Source organism: Heterodontus francisci, chromosome 18 (assembly GCF_036365525.1).
Source record: "Heterodontus francisci isolate sHetFra1 chromosome 18, sHetFra1.hap1, whole genome shotgun sequence".
Lineage (NCBI taxonomy): Eukaryota > Metazoa > Chordata > Chondrichthyes > Heterodontiformes > Heterodontidae > Heterodontus > Heterodontus francisci.
The window spans coordinates 29,066,778-29,086,363 of record NC_090388.1 but is presented as its reverse complement, the minus strand read 5'-3'; the positions used below and the strand labels follow the sequence as shown (position 1 = coordinate 29,086,363).

Genomic DNA, 19,586 nt, shown 5'->3' with positions numbered 1-19,586 from the left:
CACAATGAATCCTTCTACCTCTAGCAGGCCTGCATTCCTAGTTGCTTTGTGTAGTCCGCAATTAGACAGAGCAGCTGTCTTATGCACTGATATGAGGGGCCCTCTTTGGTCAGGCTAATTGCCTGTGCTAAGCAGTACCATGCTCAAGGCTGCAAGCTAACTAACTTGTCCCACAATGCCTTGGGTAAATACCCCATTTTGTAACAATATGTGGCTGCACTTTCATCTTATATATATGTGTGTATTTATTTATCTGCATCGGCCACAATTTTTCCCTCTACAAGCTCCTTGGGATGTTTTTCCATGTTATAGATGCTATATAAATGACTTATTGCTGTTCATTTCTTTTTTAAATATGTTAGCTTTTTATATGAATGTTTTGATTCTGTGGCCCATTAAATATGATAAGCGACTAATGCTAGTTATGCTGCCAGCAGAAAATATCTGCATAGTGCATGTTTTACTAATTCCCAGAAGGTGGCTGGCAGCCTAGTCACAGAGGTGGCCCACATCTCTCTCCTTTTTCCAATTTATCTCCCTTTCCTGTTTACTTGCAGGAGAAGGTTGGACAAAATGATCGAGAGTGCATGCAGTCATAAAAACAAACACCAAAGCTGTGACCCATGACTCCTTGTGAGGAGAAGGCCATGGAGTTCCTGGAAGCAGTGGGAATTAAAGTTCTAAGCTGCCTCCAAGCTCACATCTAGTATCCTATGCTTTTTATCCCTTGTCTCCTCATTCACTCACATACTCTCTCCACACACAGGGCAACATAACAGCATTTCAGTATCACAGAATTGTTGCAGCACAGAAGGACGCCATTTGTCTTATTGTGTCTGCACTGGCTCTCCTAATGACCGTTTCACCTATTGCCACTCCCCTGCCTTCTCCCTGTCACCCTGCACATTCTTCCTTTTCATATAACAATCTAATTCCCTTTTGAATGCTTCAAATGAACCTGCCTGCACCACACTCTCAGGTAATGCATTCCAGACCTTGCTGCAAGAAAAAGTTTTCCTTCTTTTGCTTTTGCTTCTTTTACCAATTGCTTTAAATTTCTGCCCTCTCGTTCTTGATCCTTTCCTGAGTGGGAACAGTTTCTCATGATTTTGAATACCTCTATCCAATCTCCTCTCCGCCTTCTCTCCAAGGAGAACAATCCCAACTTCTCCAATCTATCTTCATAACTGAAGTTCCTCATCCCAGGAACCATTCTCATGAATCTTTTCTGAAATACACTGAAATTCTTGGCATATGCAGCTGTCTTACAAGAGGTGTCATACAAAAGTCTTGTGCTCCACTACATTTTGAAGCAAAGGTGATGTTGTAGCCCAGTGTATAGCCCTAACTCAGTAATATTAAATTCCTTGTGTTACACACCTGCAGTCACTGGGATAGCCCTTGGTGGAGTCAGTGTGTTGCAGGAGCAACTCTTGGTGAAATACAGAGCATGAATGTGAAAGAACAAATGGAATTGTAGGAGACACTAGAGTCTGCTTTAGGTCGGAAAAAAGAACCCGACCCGGACCCAGATCCAAACCCAACCGAACCACAGCGGGCCCGGGCCCGGGCCCGAGTCACTCTGATTTTGCCCCGAGCCCGACCTGAACCCGCCACTACTCGGCCCAACCCGACCATCCGTTTACTTACCTTCCTGACATCGCAGCTGCAAGAAACTGCAGCGCATGTGCTAGATGTCATAGTGACGTCACTCGCTCACTGCGCAGACTCAGTTTCGTCCCGGACTCCCAGCTCAGGTAAGTTCTTTTATTTTTAATCCATACCAGCAGAGCACTTAACGTGTGTGTCCGGCCTGACCCGACCCGACTCGATCTGGACTCGGCCCGACCTGGGCCCGAACCCTAAACATGCCGTCGGGTTCGGGTCGGGTAGCAGGCCTCTAGGAGACACAACTGCTGATCAGATGGTTCCTTCAGCTGCAATGCCCAGGAATTCAGTTACTGCACCTACAAACACACTTGGTGGTTCATTCGAGAGTATGCTAAGCACACTATACAATCTGGGAGCATTCGTGGAAGCGTCTGCAACTCATCTGTGCAGTGCTGCCTGACTGACATACAGACCACTAGGGAGACCTGCTGTGTTCAGTGCAGGCATAGCTTTGGCTATGGCTCTACAGACTTTGGGCTCCAGCTGCAGCACTCTGATTTGTCTGAATCCATCATGTTGGGATACCGGTTTTGCAAGAATTAAACAACCTTATTACTTACTGTCCAGTGGTCTGTTCTCACACAAATAACTGTGAGAGGGAGCGTCCAGAAACAGGGGAATAATGGGAGCTGGCGGGAATGTTGAAGGTGTGTCACAGGGTAGAAGCCCCATCTGTATTTTTAATCTATTCCACTCAGCTGATTACAGATATGACCCTGAGTGTCCAAACCCAGGCAGCTACTGTAGCAATCCCCAAGATCCCTGTTGCCGCAGGGCCCTCTACTGACAAGGTTACTAAGTAGCAACTACTAAGAGTTTATAAGCAGTTTAATTTAAGTAATTCGACAGCTGAAGAAAAGCTTGCGTTTCTGCTATATGTTTCAGGTTTGTTGATGGCGAACTAAATGTGTGCTATAATGCACTCGACCGTCACGTTGAAAACGGACTGGGAGATCAAATTGCCATCATTCATGACAGTCCAGTTACTGACACCAAACAAACCATTACCTACAAAGAAGCTTTGGAACAGGTAATGCAGATTTCTCACTAAACTTAATTTTTTGTGCTTTGATGCTAGAGAGATGTTGAGTTCTGACGTTCATCTTAAAGACTCTTTAAGACAGTAAGGAAGGTGGTTGAACTCTATGCTATTTTCTGAACAATTTGACGGTCCTGAGTTAAACACACCATCTTTAGTTAATGCTGCTGCTTTAGAAAGGAAATTTAAGATAGCAATGACATTAAATATAATCACCAGATATAAAGAAGTATTGGACTCATGGAGATGAGGGTGAGGATATTTTGTACTCATGCAAAGAAGAGAATAAGTTGCCCTAAATCACTATCAATGCCTGTGTCACATGTATCACTGACAAGGTATAGGGCAACAATGAGATTAGTTAATGAGAATGGTAGCTGATTTACTCTCTCCAATAATCATTCTGAAACCTGTTTGGCTTGCCTCGAATACCTCTTCAGGCTCCTTCCTCACTGGAATCTCTGTTTGAAGACATCGAACACAGACTGTGTAGTTGCAATGTGTTTGTCTTGTATTGCTGGTTATAGCTGTGAAAAGCTAACACTTGTGAGTAATGAAAAGGGATTATGAGCCTTCGTTAGCTTTCTGTTGATTTTTGATTAATCTTCTGTGAGGCATCTTGGTAATTTGTATTGCATTAAAGGTGCTATATAAATGAAAGTTGTTGTTGGATCTCACAGGTAAAGCTGTTCAGTATTTGTTTTTTTCTAAAGAGCTTCAAACTCCTTGGATACTGAGCTTCTGTAAATCACAGCTGTGACATTATAGCTCTGTACACCTGCTCACTCTACTGAGATGCTTGTGCCTGTTTGTCTGATGCTCCCTATTTCTCATCTGAAGGGGTGAATGCAGCTACAGTGGTAGCAAAATCCATGTTGCTGTTCACCTACTCCTGGTGAATTGCTTATCCTGTTAGCACCATCTGTGAAATAGATTTAGAGTCAAACTTTCATGTGATTAGTCATGCTATATTTTCCAATGTTAATTTAATCTTCACTCTCTGCCACCCCACCCGTCTCGCCCCCAACCCCCCCACCACCCACCCACCCTAACTATGCAGCTTTCCACCCTGATTCTGACATTGTAGCTATGACTATTTCACCTAAATGCTTTAAAGCCATCTTTGTACTTGATACGCTAGAGTAGTGGTAATGTTTTTAGTTTTTAGTTTTAGAGATACAGCACTGAAACAGGCCCTTCGGCCCACCGAGTCTGTGCCGACCATCAACCATCAATTTATACTAATCCGACACGAATCCCATATTCCAATAACATCCCCACCGGTCCCTATATATTTCTTTACCACCTGCCTATATTAGGGGCAATTTATAATGGCCAATTAACCTATCAACCTGCAAGTCTTTGGCATGTGGGAGGAAACCGGAGCACCCGGAGGAAACCCACGCAGACACAGGGAGAACTTGCAAACTCCGCACAGGCAGTGCCCAGAATCGAACCCGGGTCCCTGGAGCTGTGAGGCTGCAGTGCTAACCACTGCGCCACTGTGCCGCCAATGTTACAGGACTAGTAACCCGGAGGGCTGGACTGTTGATCCTGAGACACAAGTTCAAATTCCATTATGGCAACTGAGGAATTTAAATAACTTTGGAATAAAAAGCTGGTATCAGTAATGATGATCATGAAACTACTGGATTGTCATGAAAACCCATCTGGTTCACTGATGTCCTTTCGGGAAGGAAATCTGCTGTCCTTACCCGGTCAGACCTACATGTGACTCCAGACCCACAGCAACTTCCCTCTGAAATGGCTTAGTAAACCCCTCAGTTATATTCAAAGCCATGCTTCCTTCGCAAGGTCAGTTAGGGATGGGTAATAAATACTGGTCCAGCGATGCCCACATCCTGTGAATGAATTTTTAAATATTGCAATGTGGACTAGAAAGAATACAAGCAAATTTGTACTTTTGATGTTTAACAAGCCCATAAAAGCTGTTAATTCTGGCCTTTGTACTAAGACCCAGGAGGAACCTTGAGAACCTAGGCAAAACTTATTAAAACCATATTATGCTAATGCAAAAAAATGACAAAATATTAACACATGTAATATGCATATTAGCTTGAGCACATGGACCAATTTCACCCCCTTTCCATGCAAACCAATTTGTTTATGGCATAAGCATCAGCTTAACATTAAACACTAATTAATCTGTAATAAAAACAAGAAATGCTGGAACCACCCAGCAGGTCCGGCAGCATCCGTGGAAAGAGAAGCAGAGTCTTTAATGGCTACACAGATAATATAATGGCACAAGAGAATTTTATGGACTCTGTAATACCGGTTGATTGATAAGTTATAGGTTAACTATCAAAAGAGCATGAGAGCATTAGGAGAGCAAAGAGAGGACATGAAAAAATATTGGCAGGTAAAATCAAGGAAAACCCAATGATGTTTTATCAGTACATTAAGAGCAAGAGGATAACTAAGGAAAGGGCGGCGCAGTGGTTAGCACCGCAGCCTCACAGTTCCAGCGACCCGGGTTCAATTCTGGGTACTGCCTGTGTGGAGTTTGCAAGTTCTCACTGTGTCTGCGTGGGTTTCCTCCGGGTGCTCCGGTTTCCTCCCACATGCCAAAGACTTGCAGGTTGATAGGTAAATTGGCCATTATAAATTGCCCCTAGTATAGGTAGGTGGTAGGGATATATAGGGACAGGTGGGGATGTGGTAGGAATATGGAATTAGTGTAGGATTAGTATAAATGGGTGGTTGATGGTCGGCGCAGACTCGGTGGGCCGAAGGGCCTGTTTCAGTGCTGTATCTCTAAACTAAACTAAACTATCAGAGATGTACAAGGGAACTTATGCGTAGATGCAGAAGATGTGGGCAGGGTTCTTAATGAGTTTTTGCCTCTGCCTTCACAAAGGAGAGGGTTAATGTAGACATTGTAGTTAAAGAGGAGGAGTGTGAAATATTAGATACGATAAGCATAATGAGAGAGGAAGTACGAGAGGGTCTGACATCCTTGAAAGTGGATAAATCGTCAGGGCCAGATGGATTGCATCCCAGGTTGTTAAAGGAAGGCAGGGAGGAAATAGCGGTTGCGCTGAGGATCATCTTCAAATCTTCACTAGATACAGGAGAGGTACCAGACAATTGGAGGCCTGCGAACATTGTACCATTGTTTAAAAGGGTGCGAGAGATAGGCCAAATAATTATAGGCCGGTCAGTCTGATCTCGGTGGTGGGTAAATTCTTAGAATCTGTTCTGAGGGTCAGGATAAACTGCCACTTAGAAAGAGAAAGGGATAGTCAGCATGGATTTGTTAAGGGAATTTCATGTCTTACTAACTTAATTGGGTTTTTTGAGGAAGTAGCAAGAAGGATTGATGGTAGTGCAGTGGATGTGGTCTACATGGATTTTAGTAAGGCATTTGACAAGGTCCTGCATGGCAGACTGGTCAGTAAAATGAAAGCCCATGGGATACAGGGGAATGTGGCAGGTTGGATCCAGAATTGGCTCAGGGACAGGAAACAAAGGGTAGTAGTCGACGGATATCTTTGTGAATGGAAAGCTGTTTCCAGTGGCGTTCCACAGGGTTCTATGTTGGGTCCCTTGCTGTTTGTGGTATATATTAATGATTTGGACTTAAGTGTGGGAGGCATGATTGGGAAATTTGCTGATGACACAAAAATTGGCCATGTAGCTGATAGTGAAGAGGATAGCCATAGACTCCAGAAAGATATCAATGGTTTGGTTGAGTTGGCAGCAAAGTGGCAAATGGAATTCAATCCAGTTAAGTGTGAGGTAATGCATTTGGGGAGGGCAAATAAAGCGAGGGAATACACAATAAACACGAGGATATTGAGAGGGGTAGGAGAAGTGAGAGATCTTGGAGTGCATGTCCACAGATCCAAGAATGTGGCAGGACAGGTAGATAGAGTGGTGAAGAAGGCATATGGAATACTTTCCTTTATTGGCCGAGGTATAGAATTCAAAAGCAGGAATGTAATGCTGGAACTGTATAAAACACTGGTTCGGCCACAGTTGGAGTATTGCATACAGTTCTGGTCACCACATTACAGAAAGGACATAATTGCTCTGGAGAGAGTACAGAGGAGATTTATAGGAATGTTGCCAGGGCTCAAAAATTGCAGCTATGAGGAAAGATTGGATAGGGTAGGGTTGTTTTCCTTAGAGCAGAGGAGGCTGAGGGGTGACTTAATAGAGGTGTGCAAAATTATGAGGGGCCTAGATAGAGTAGGCAGGAAGGACCTGTTTCCCCTCGCGGAGAAGTCAATTATCAGAGGGCACAGATTTAAGGTGATTGGTAGAAGGATTAGAGGGACATGAGGAAAATCTTTTTCACCTAGAGGGTGGTGGATTCTGGAATTCACTGCCCGGAATGGTGGTGGAGGCAGAAACCCTCAACTCTTTTAAAAGGTACCTGGACCTGCACCTAAAGTGCTGTAACCTGCAAGGCTATGGACCAGGTGCTGGAAAGTGGAATTAGATTGGACGGCTAGTTTTTTCAGCTGGCACGGATGGCCTCCTTCTGTGCCCTAATTTTTCTGTGGCTCTACGATCCTATGCAATTGCAGTAAGAATTCTTAACTCTTATATTGCCATTCTTTTGTAACAAAGGCTGGCATACCATTCGCTTTCCTAATTGCTTGCTGTACCTGCATGTTAACTTTCTGTTATTTGTGGCCAAGGACATTCAGGTTCACATCAATAGCAACATTTCCCAGTCTCGCCATTTATAAAATATTCTGCTTTTTTATTTGTCAGGGAGGCGGTGGCGTACTAGTAACCCAGAGACCTAGGCTATTGCTTTGGAGACATGGGTTCAAATCCCACCTCAGCAGAAGGTGGAATTTGAATTCAATTAATAAATCTGGAATTAAAAAGCTAGTCTAATGATGGCCATGAAACCATTGTTGATTGTTGTAAAAACCCATCTGGTTCACTAATGTCCTTTAGGGAATAAAATCTGCTGTCCTTACATGCCCTCTGAAATGGCCTAGCAAGCCACTCAGTTGTATCTAACCGCTATGAAGTCAATCACTGTGTGGTTGTGTACCTACCCCACATGGACTGCAGCGGTTCAAGAAGGCATCACCACCTTCTCCAGGGCAATTTGGGATGGGCAATAAATGCTGGCCTGGCCAGCGCCGCCCATTTTCCATGAATGAATAAAAAGAAAGTGGACAACTTGATGTTTCTCCACATTATATTTTATCTGTCATGTTCTTACCCGCTCACTTAACTTGTTAATATCCCTTTGCAGCCTTTGTGTCCTCTTCGCAGCTTACCCACCTAGCTTTGCATCATCAGCAAACTGAGATACATTACATTCCGTCCCCTCATTAATATAGATTGTAAATAGCTGAGGCCCAAGCACTGATGCTTGAAGTACCCCACCAGTTACAGCCATTCAACCCAAACATGACCTGTTTATTCCTATTCTCTGTTTTATGTCCATTAACCAATCTTCAATCCATCCTAAAATATCACTCCCAATCCAACAAGCCCTAATTTTATGCAATATCCTCTTGTGTGGCACCTTATCGAATGCCTTTTGAAAATCTAATTACACTAGATCCACTTGTTCCCTCTATCTATTCCTGCCAGTTACAACCTCAAAAAACAGATTTGTCAGGCATGATTTCCCTTTCATAAATCTGTGTTGACACTGTCCAGTCATTATATGATTTTCTAGGTGCCCTGTTACCACATCCCTCATAATAGATTCTAGCATTTTCCTTATGACTGATGTCAGGCTATCTGGCCTATAATTCCATATTTTCTCTCTCTTTCCCTTCTTGAATAAAGTTTGCTACCTTCCAATCCATGGGGACATTCTAAAACCTAGGGAATTCTGGAAGATTAAAACCAGTGTATCCACTATCTGGTAGCCATCTCTTATAAAACCCTGGGATGTAGGTTATCAGGTCCCATTAATTTCTTTTAGTTCCTCATTCTAATTAGACCCATGGTTCCCCACTATTTCCGGAATGTTTTTTCTTTGTATCTGTCTTCATGGTAGAAGGCACACAGTATTTGTTTAATGTCTCTGCCATTCCTAATTCCCCATTATAATTTCTGCTGTCTCTGCCTGCAAGGGATCCATGTTTATTTTCTTTAATCTCTTTCTTCTTACATACTCATAGAAGCTTTTACAATCTGACCTTGCGTGTCTTGCTAGCTTACTCTCATTCCATTTTCTCTCTATCAATTTCTTTGTCATCCTTTGCTGAATTCTAAAATCCTTTCAATCCTCAGGTTTACTATTTTTGGCAACATTATATGTCTCTTTCTTTAATCTAATACTATTGTTAACTTCTTTTGTTATCTATTGTTGGACCACTTTTCCAATGAGTTTTTATTCCTTAAGGGAATGTATATTTTTTGCAAATTATGAATTATGTTAGCCATTGTTTATCCACCATCATATCTTTTAAACTAATTTCCCAATCTATCTTGGCCAACTTGCCCTCATACCAATGTTGATTGCTTTGTTCAGATTTAAGACCCTAGTTCTTGACTTGATTAATTCACTGTCATACTCAATCATATTACGATCACTCTTCCCAACAGGATCCTTTACTGCAAGGTTATTAATTAACCCTGTCTCATTGTACAATACGTGATCTAAAATAGCCTTAGACTTCTTTCAATGTAGTATACTGTATTCGCTGCTCACAATGTGGTCTCCTCTACATTGGGGAGACCAAGCGCCGACTGGGTGACCGTTTTGCAGAACACCTCCGCTCGGTCCGCAAGCAGGACCCTGAGCTTCCGGTTGCTTGCCATTTCAACACTGCCCCCGCTCTCATGCTCACATCTCTGTCCTGGGATTGCTGCAGTGTTCCAATGAACATCAACACAAGCTCGAGGAACAGCATCTCATCTACCGATTAGGCACACTACAGCCTGCCGGAATGAACATTGAGTTCAATAATTTCAGAGCATGACAGCCCCCCATTTTGCTTTCATTTTTAGTTGTTTTTTCTTTTTTTCTTTTTTACATTTTTTACAACCTTTTTTTGCATTTATTTCATTTCATCTTAGTTTGTTCAGTTTGCTTACCCAGTGTTTTTTTTTTCATGTTTGCACTTGCTGCTGTTCAATATTCTGTACTAATGCTTTGTCTTTCAACACACCATTAACATATTGTTTGCCTTTGCTCCATGACCTTTTGGTCAGCTATGTGGCCTTGTCCAATCTGCACCTTCTCCTTTGTTATCTCTTGCCCCACCCCCACCTCACTTGCTTATAACCTGTGACATTTTTAATATTTGTCAGTTCCGAAGAAGGGTCACTGACCCGAAACGTTAACTCTGCTTTCTTTCCACAGATGCTGCCAGACCTGCTGAGTAGTTCCAGCATTTCTTGTTTTTATTTTAGATTTCCAGCATCCGCAGTATTTTGCTTTTATCTAAAATAGCCTGTTTGCTTATTGGTTCCTTGGCATACTGATCTAGCAAATATAAACTTGGCCTCCACGCAGTTCTGCAAATTTGGTTTCCCCAGTATATTTGAAGATTAGAGTCCCCCCTGATTACTATATTACCCTTGTTACATGCACCTCTACTTTCTTAATTTATACTCTGCCCAACACTCCAACCACTGTTAGGTAGCCTGTAAACTACTTCAGCCATTGTTTTCAACCCCATATTGTTTCTTGGCTTCACCCAAACTAATATTATATCTTGATTTTCTGAGCTAAGATCCTTTCTCCCTACTTTTATTAACCCATCCTTCATTACCCTCCAAACCCAACCTTTTCCATTTTGCCTAACTCTTCTAAAGGTCAAGCATCCTGGAATATTAGTTCCCAATCTTGGCCACTCTGTAACCATGTCTCCATATTCACTATTAGATCAAACCCATTTATTTCTACCTGCACTATTAATTCATCTATATTTTTGTGAAGGCTGCATTTTCTGACAGGGCAACCACTAAGTGGCACAGTGCTAGCACATGCGCAAATGCAGCCTCATCCACTGAAATGTCACTGTCTGTGACATCTCAGGCAGCTGCCCGTAATAAAGATGGCGCTGCACAATTTGTCACAAAATTAAACCCAAATCCCCTTAATGGCTGCGATTGCTGCCTCCATCCCACCCCAACAGTACCCCACTCCTTCCTGCCATCGCATTTCTCTTCACTGCTCCCTCCTGCGCCCGGCTGCTCGCTGCTCACTCCTCACCTCGCTGCTGCCTTCCTTCAGCCACTCATTCCCGCCCTTGCCATGCCCCCCCTTAACCGCTTGCTACTCGCCTTGCCGCTTTGGCTGCTCGCTCCCCACTCCCCCATCTCCACTCCAGCCACTTGCTCCAGGCCTCGCTGCTTCCCCCCTCTCGGCTTCTTGCTCCCACATCGCTCCTTCACCCTTCAGCTGTTCGCTCCCCATCTTGCCGTTCAGCGGCTTGTTCCCCACACCCCCACCCCTGCCACTTCTTTGGGCAGCGTGGTGGGGAGCAATCGGCCAAAAGGGGAAAGCGGCAAGGTGGGAAGCGAGCGGCCGAGGGGGGAGGCAGCATGGGCGGGAAGCAGCGAGGCGGGAATTGAGTGGCTGAGGGGGGGATGTTGCAAGGCGGGAGTGAGTGGCTGAGGGAAGGCAATGGCGAGGCTGGGGGGTGGTGCGGTATGCGGCGAGTCGGGAAGTGAGCGGCCAAGAGGGGAAGTGGGGAGGGCGGGAGCGAGTGGCTGAGGGAAGGCAGTGATGAGGTGGGGAGCGAGTGGCCGAGGGAGGGGGAAGCAGCGAGGGGGGGATGGAGTGGCGAGTAGTCGGGAGTGGGAAATTGAGAGTGGCAGTTGAAGCAGGGATGGCGTGAGTGAGCGGGCACTGTTGGGGGAATGGAGGCGGCTATTGCGTGGTGATGTCAGCGTGTTCCTGCGCGCATTCATACTGGCAAATGTTCGCATGCACTGATGATGTGTGCGATCGCTCTGCGCATGCTCTGTATTGTCAGGAGTCACTCGGTTTTGTGACTGCTTCGCACATTCAGGTATAGTTTAGCTTGAACTTTTCCTTATTTTTCCTTGATGTCTCCTTAGTGACAAATGCCCTGTTAACTTTGTTAACCTCTCTGTCCATCCCTGACCCATTCTGCTTATTTTAAACAAATCACTACTCTGCTCTACAGCCTTGACATTTCTCTTACTGCTTTTGAATTTATGCTTTCCTCAATCCTTCCCGCATCCCCCCTTCACCGCAGCTCCCCCCCAACCCCTGCCCCAACTTTGATTAGTTTAAAGCTTTATCTCATCTCAAAGCCAGCCAAACTACTTTGCTTTCTGTATCAGGGATTTCACTGCTTGTAAATCTGTCAGATTGTGCAATATGAGCATTCAACAATGTGCCTGAAGTTAATTATTTTCCTCTCCGTGCAGCTAGGGATGCATTCAACATTTATCAATTAATCAAGGTGATTTATTATCTCATAATGTTCCAGAATGGCCTTGAAGAAATAATCTAAACTTTGAACAACCGTCTTTCACATTGCCATATAAAGTTTGAGAAATTTAATTTATGTGACATTGTTAAATCTCACAACCTGCTCCTTACCCTGAGTTTGCAAAAGGAGATTATTTTGTAGCTTCTGCAATGAAATAATTGGATTTCAGCATAGAAAATACAAAGTTATATTATAAAACTATTTATTCCAACACAGAATATAAGATTTAAAAAATCATTGAGATTTGAACTATTTACTTATTCTGGCAGAGAATAGTGGTGTTATCTTATGAAGCCATTTAAGAAATCGTGGTAATAGCTTATAAACAGTGGGCTGAATTTTATGTTGCCGCCGTTATGTTATACGCGGCAGCTCATTTACATGGCCAGGGCGGACCGCCCTCTCCTCCCCTCCCCCAACCGATGACGTAGAGGGGGCGGTCTCTGGTAAAGGCGTCCACGCCACTGTGCAGATGCTGGCACCATTTTAAAAGGGCTTTCAGCCCTTACACTTTCCCTTTAAACATTTAAATTAAATGTAATAAACTGATTTTAAAACATTACATACATATTCCAGCCCCTCTCCCACCACCCCCACCCCCCCCCCATTAACAATACACTCATTCCTTGCCCCCTGCCCCTCACAAGTACTTACCTTGTGTAGCTGACCTTCCCCCGCAAAGTTCACAAACTTTTAACTTTACCCCTTTCCACCATCCCCTCTACCAATCAGAATAGTTTGACCCCGGTCCCCACCTCCCGGACTGAGAAACTTATCTCCTCCCAACTTGCCACAGGTGTTGTGCCTCGTTTCCCTGGATGGGGATTCGAAGGTGCGGCAGTACTGGGCTGAAGATCGTGGCGGCAGTTCAGGAGGCGACGGAAAAGTCATTAACTTAGGTAAGTTAATGAATTTGAATATTTAAATTATGGTATCTTCGCCGAGAGGTGGGGGGCCGCCACGAGGCCTCGCTGCCGCCGGCAATATTGGGTCGGGCCCTGCCGCATCAAGGTCCGTGGTGGGCCTCATCTGGGGCAATCTTCATACCCTCCCCTGCCAAGGATCCCGACGTTAAGGCCTCTATAAAATCCGGTCCAGTGGAACTTTGCACGTTGTCATGTTGATCCAAAGCATATGTTTCCTTTTGCTTTCCATTATAGGATCAAAGAGAGTTTAGCGTCTGATATATTTTTGAGAAATGCAAGCATGTATGAAAAATTGTGCCTTGTGACATGAGCTATGGTTGCACATGTTAATGAAGACCATTTCTACTTATATGTAAAGCAATTCTCATACTTAACAACCATCCCCTTCCCCCACAATCACCAGAGCCCTTGTATTAGATGAGGGTCACTGTTACAAAGCTCGTATTCACCAAAGTTCTTCTTTTGTGTTGGCTGACCTGCACAAATACATTTTTCTTGATAATTCCTCATTTCAACTTAGTTGTTGCTCCATTCCTATGGTGCTTGTAAAGCAATTCTTTGCCTTGATACTGTACTGATTTCTACAGCTGATTTACATCTCTTTGAACTGTCAGATCCGAGACAGCTCAGTATACCACTAAAACTTGGAGCTGGGAGAGAAATTTTCTATTTAAATAATAGTGCTGGAGGAGCAGAGCACAGAACAGCTGATAGTCATACACTGGTATGGTTCTGCTTTTGGCTGTTAAGCCAAGAGGGAAAATTAAGGAAGCATATCACTGGGAAATAAATAACATCAACATCCTGGGGATTACCATTGACCAAAAACTGAACTGGATCAGCCACATAAATACTGTGGCTACCAGAGCAAGTCAGAGGCTGGGAATTCTGCAGTGAGTAAGTCACCTCCTGTCTCCCCAATACCTGTCCACCATCTGCAAGGCACGAGCCAGGAGTGTAATATTCTCCACTTGCCTGGATGGTGCAGCTCCAACAGCACTCAAGAAGCTCGACACCATTCAGGGCAAAGCAGCCCACTTGATCAGCACTCCATCAGTTTCACTCCCTTTACCACCAATGCATAGTGGCAGCAGTGTGTACCATTGACCAGATGTTCTGCAGCAATTCACCAAGGCTCCTTTGACAGCGCCTTCCAAACCCGTGACCTCGACCACCCAGAAGGACAAGGGCAGCAGATGCATGGGAACACCACCATTTGCAAATTCCCCTCCAAGGCACACACCATCCTAACTTGGAACTATATCGCCGTTCCTTCACTGTCTGCAGATCAAAATCCTGGAACTCCCTTCCTAACAACACTGTTGGTGTACCTACACCCCAAGGACTGCAGCAGTTCAAGAAGGCAGCTCACCACCACCTTCTCAGGGGCAGTTAGGGATGGGCAATAAATGCTGGCCTAGCCAGCAATGCCCATATCCCACAAACGAATAGAAAAAAGATAAACCCCGACTTTTCACCCCAAATAAAAACATAAATTCAAATACAAGCGTATATGGTGTTTAATAGAGCAGCATGTTAATCTTTTAAAATGTAAATTGATTATTAGATGTCGCACTTCATCATCTAAAGTATTAAATTTGAAGTGTTACCAAAAAAACACATGGACCACGTCTTCATGATGGATGTATTTGGGTTGACATGTGGAGCCACTTGGGTTCCATCGAGATCCCAGTCCTTTCTTTGGCCTCCTTATCTCGAGAGACAATGGGTAAGCACCTGGGGGTGGTCCGTATGTGTGGAGCAGCACCTGGAGTGGCTATAAAGGCCAATTCTGGAACACAGGTGCTGCAGAAAAATTTGTTTGTCAGGGCTGTTACACAGTTGGCTCTCCCCTTGCACCTCTGTCTTTTTTCCTGCCAACTGCTAAGTCTCTTCGACTCGCCACACTTTAGCCCCGCCTTTATGGCTGCCCACCAGCTCTGGCGAAGGCTGGCAACTGACTCCCATGACTTGTGATCAATGTCACAGGACTTCATGTCGCGTTTGCAGACATCTTTAAAGCGGAGACGTGGACGGCCGGTGGGTCTGATACCAGTGGCGAGCTCGCTGTACAATGTGTCTTTGGGGATCCTGCCATCTTCCATGCGGCTCACATGGCCAAGCCATCTCAAGCGCCGCTGACTCAATAGTGTGTATAAGCTGGGGATGTTGGCCGCCTCGAGGACTTCTGTGTTGGAGATACGGTCCTGCCACCTGATGCCAAGTATTCTCCGGAGGCAGTGAAGATGGAATGAATTGAGACGTCGCTCTTGGCTGACATACGTTGTCCAGGCCTCGCTGCCATAGAGCAAGGTACTGAGGACACAGGCTTGATACACTCAGACGTTTGTGTTCCGTGTCAGTGCACCATTTTCCCACATTCTCTTGGCCAGTCTGGACATAGCAGTGGAAGCCTTTCCCATGCGCTTGTTGAATTCTGCATCCAGAGACAGGTTACTGGTGATAGTTGAGCCTAGGTTGGTGAACTCTTGAACCACTTCCAGAGCGTGGTCGCCAATATTGATGGATGGAGCATTTCTGACGTCCTGCCCCGTGATGTTCGTTTTCTTGAGGCTGATGGTTAGGCCAAATTCATTGCAGGCAGCCGCAAACCTGTCGATGAGACTCTGCAGGCACTCTTCAGTGTGAGATGTTAAAGCATCATCGTCAGCAAAGAGGAGTTCCCTGATGAGGACTTTCCGTACTTTGGACTTCGCTCTTAGATGGGCAAGGTTGAACAACCTGCCCCCTGATCTTGTGTGGAGGAAAATTCCTTCTTCAGAGGACTTGAACGCATGTGAAAGCAGCAGGGGGAAGAAAATCCCAACAAGTGTGGGTGCGAGAACACAGCCCTGTTTCACGCCACTCAGGATAGAAAAGGGGTCTGATGAGGAGCCACCATGTTGAATTGTGCCTTTCATATTGTCATGGAATGAGGTGAAGATACTTAGTAGCTTTGGTGGACATCCAATCTTTTCTAGTAGTCTGAAGAGACCACGTCTGCTGACGAGGTCAAAGGCTTTGGTGAGATCAATGAAAGCAATGTAGAGGGGCATCTGTTGTTCGCGGCATTTCTCCTGTATCTGAGGAAGGGAGAACAGCATGTCAACGGTCGATCTCTCTGCACGAAAGCCATACTGTGCCCAGTCATAGAAGCTTAATGTTGTATTGCCCTTCCTGCTAAGGGAAGAGCACACTTACCTCTCCTAGATGCTGTTGTTACACTAGCAAGCCATTTTGTATTTGACAGAAATAAAAAGAAATACAAATTCTTGAAATCTCCAATTTTTACCCAAATAGGAATTCACTTCAAACCATTTTGTAGCATTGCTATTATGTAGAGAAAATGTGCTGTATGGCTTTAGTTCAGCAATGCTTTGGAACAAAAGGCTTACAGCCTTTCAGGTTTCGTTAAGTACTATATATACTTGAATATAAAATGCCCTTCTCCCATGTTCCAGGTCAAAAATCTAAAAACAATCTGTCAAGCTCATATAAGATGAAGGTCAATATTACAACAATTCCATGGATCCTGTGTGGGGAGTATAAGCTCAGAGGTGCCTCATCTATGTCATTGTTCCTTCTAGATTTGATTATTCCAACACACTCCTAGCCAGCCTCCCATCTTCCACCCTCCATTATCGTAAGCTCATTTAAAACTTCACTGCCAAAAACCGCTCCAAGTTCCATTAACCCGTTGCCCTTGTGCTTGCTGAACTACACTGGCTTCTGATTAAACAACACCTTAATTTTTAAAACTCTTATCCTGTTTTTAAATCCCTCCATGGCCTCACCCCTCCATAACTGTGTAATCTCCTCCAGCCCCACAACCTTCCGAGATATCTGTGCTGCTCCAATTCTGGCCATTTCAGCATCCCTGGTTTTAATTGTTCCACCAGTGGCGGCTATGCCAAGACCCTAAGCTCTGAAATTCCTTCTCTAAGCCTCTCTGCCTCTCTTTCCTCCTTTTAAGACGCTTCTTTAAACCTATCTCTTTTTGTAAGATTTTGCCATTTATGCTAATATTTTCCTTCTGTGGCTTGGTATCAAATTTTGTCGATAATTCTCCTGTAAAACACTTTGGAATATTTTGCTATGTTAAAGGCATTATACAACTACTAGTTGTTGAGAGAGTGGGGTAGGGTGGTGGCTGTTTTGAGGTCAGAAGCAGGGAAGTAGGGGTTTCCTGAATGTCCTGCAGTTTTAAACTGTGGGATGTATTTAAATATCTTTCTGCAGATTTCTGTGGGCTGAGAGCAGTTAGGTCTAGTGGGGGGTTGTGGGGGGGGGGTGGGGAATGCAGAATGGGTGATGAATTTTTTGGGAAAGGAAGTAGTGGCCGAGTGTGGTTGCTGCTGGTAGAGGCAGATGGTGGTGGGGGAAAGATGATGGTCGGGAGGGGTTGAGCAAACAGATTATGGGGTTGTGGGTTTACTGGGTTGCTTGTGGGCCTGATTGAACCATTCCTGCTTCTCCTGGCCCACAAGCAATGTTGTCAAGGCAGTTACCATACGGATTGTCTCCTTCTTGTCTCCTGTTAACTGTCGGGTTTCCTGAGGTCAGGAAAACCCAGACACCTATGGTTAAAATTAGAATCACTATTACGATGGAGGCGTGTAGCCTCAGCAAAATATTTAAATAACCAGCCCGCTTCCTGTGAGTGGATTGGTCAGCCATTCCTTGTCTTGCCTCGACTAAAATAGGAACTGGGCAGGTTGGAGGAAGGTTGGGTTCCTGTTTCAGACTTTTAGCATTTTATCTTCCCACCTGAATCATCACAGCTAGTTTTCAGGTTAAAATTCCCCCATGTTTACAGTTCCCACTCTGCCATTCCCCTATCATTAACATATATTTACAACGTATTACAATTACAAGCTATTTACAACACACAAAAAGGCCATTCAGCCCAACAAATCCATCCTAGCGTTTATGTTCCACAGGAGTCTCCTTCCAGTCCTGTTCATCTAAGCCCATCAACATATTCTTCTATTCCTTTCTCCCTCCATATGCTTATCTAGTTTCCCCTTGAATACATCGATGCTATCTGCTTCAACTACTCCCTGTGGTAGTAAGGAATGTTGAAAATGCAATTTTCATTTATTCAAGTGGAAATAAATTGAAAAGTACTACCAGATTATACAGCTTTCCTCCTTGAATCCTCAACACAAACAAACTTTTGTTTTGATGTTCAGACATTCTTTACTTCATGAGAGAATAATATGTGTTTGATATCCAATTTAAGCTTCAACACAATGAATGACAATAGAGCTCAACTGTGATTAATCTCCCTGTAGATCGAGGTTTGAGCTGTAGATTTTACACAGTAAATTCCAAATTTTGGAAATATATACCTGTCCTTCATTTTTGAAAGGATATAAATTAAACATATACCAGAATTTCTGTATTTGGACAAAGTCACCTAATGGGATGGTATGCCCTTGAAAATAAACAGAAACAGTTCACTTGTTCAATTTCATGTGTTGTTCTTCTTTGGCCTCCTTGTCTCGGGAGACAATGGGTAAGCGCCTGCAAGTGGTCAGTGGTTTGTGAAGCAGCGCCTGGAGTGGCTATAAAGGCCAATACTAGAGTGACAGGCTCTTCCACAGGTGCTGCAGATAAAATTGGTTGTCAGGGATATTTCGCAGTTGGCTCTCCACTTGTGCTTCTGTCTTTTTTCCTGCCAACTGCAAAGTCTCTTCGACTCGCCACACTTTAGCCCCACCTTTATGGCTGCCTGCCAGCTCTGGCGATCGCTGGCAACTGACTCCCACAACTTGTGATCAATGTCACAGGATTTCATGTCGCGTTTGCAGACGTCTTTAAAGCGGAGACATGGACGGCCAATGGGTCTGATACCAGTGGCGAGCTCGCTGTACAATGTGTCTTTGGGGATCCTGCCATCTTCCATGCGGCTCACATGGCCAAGCCATCTCAAGCGCCGCTGACTCCGTAGGGTGTATAAGCTGGGGATGTTGGCCGCCTCGAGGACTTCTGTGTTGGAGATACGGTCCTGCCACCTGATACCAAGGATTCTCCGGAGGCAGCGAAGATGGAATGAATTGAGACGTCGCTCTTGGCTACCATACGTTGTCCAGGCCTCGTAGAGCAAGGTACTGAGGACACAGGGTTGATACACTCGGACCTTTGTGTTCCGTGTCAGTGCGCCATTTTCCCACACTCTCTTGGCCAGTCTGGACATAGCAGTGGAACCCTTTCCCATGCACTTGTTGATTTCTGCATCAAGAGACAGGTTACTGGTGATAGTTGAGCCTAGGTAGGTGAAATCTTGAACCACTTCCAGAGCGTGGTCGCCAATATTGATGGAGCATTTCTGACGTCCTGTTCGATGATGTTCGTTTTCTTGAGGCTGATGGTTAGGCCAAATTCGATGCATGCAGCCGCAAAACTGTTGATGAGATTCTGCAGACACTCTTCAGTGTGAGATGTTAATGCAGCATCGTCAGCAAAGAGAAGTTCCCTGATGAGGACTTTCTGTACTTTGGTCTTCGCTCTTAGATGGGCAAGGTT

The 19,586-nt window shown here is 44.5% G+C and overlaps 1 protein-coding gene across 2 annotated transcripts in view; it reads left to right on the top strand.

Annotated features, from left to right (window-relative positions):
• The window catches only part of acss3 (acyl-CoA synthetase short chain family member 3), a 128,647-nt gene that overhangs the window by 25,583 nt on the left and 83,478 nt on the right, over positions 1–19,586 (top strand). For both annotated transcript variants that reach the window (XM_068050455.1, XM_068050454.1), the window contains exon 2: positions 2,557–2,701. In XM_068050455.1, coding sequence (XP_067906556.1) covers positions 2,557–2,701 — 145 coding nt within the window. The remainder of the gene's footprint in view (positions 1–2,556; positions 2,702–19,586) is intronic.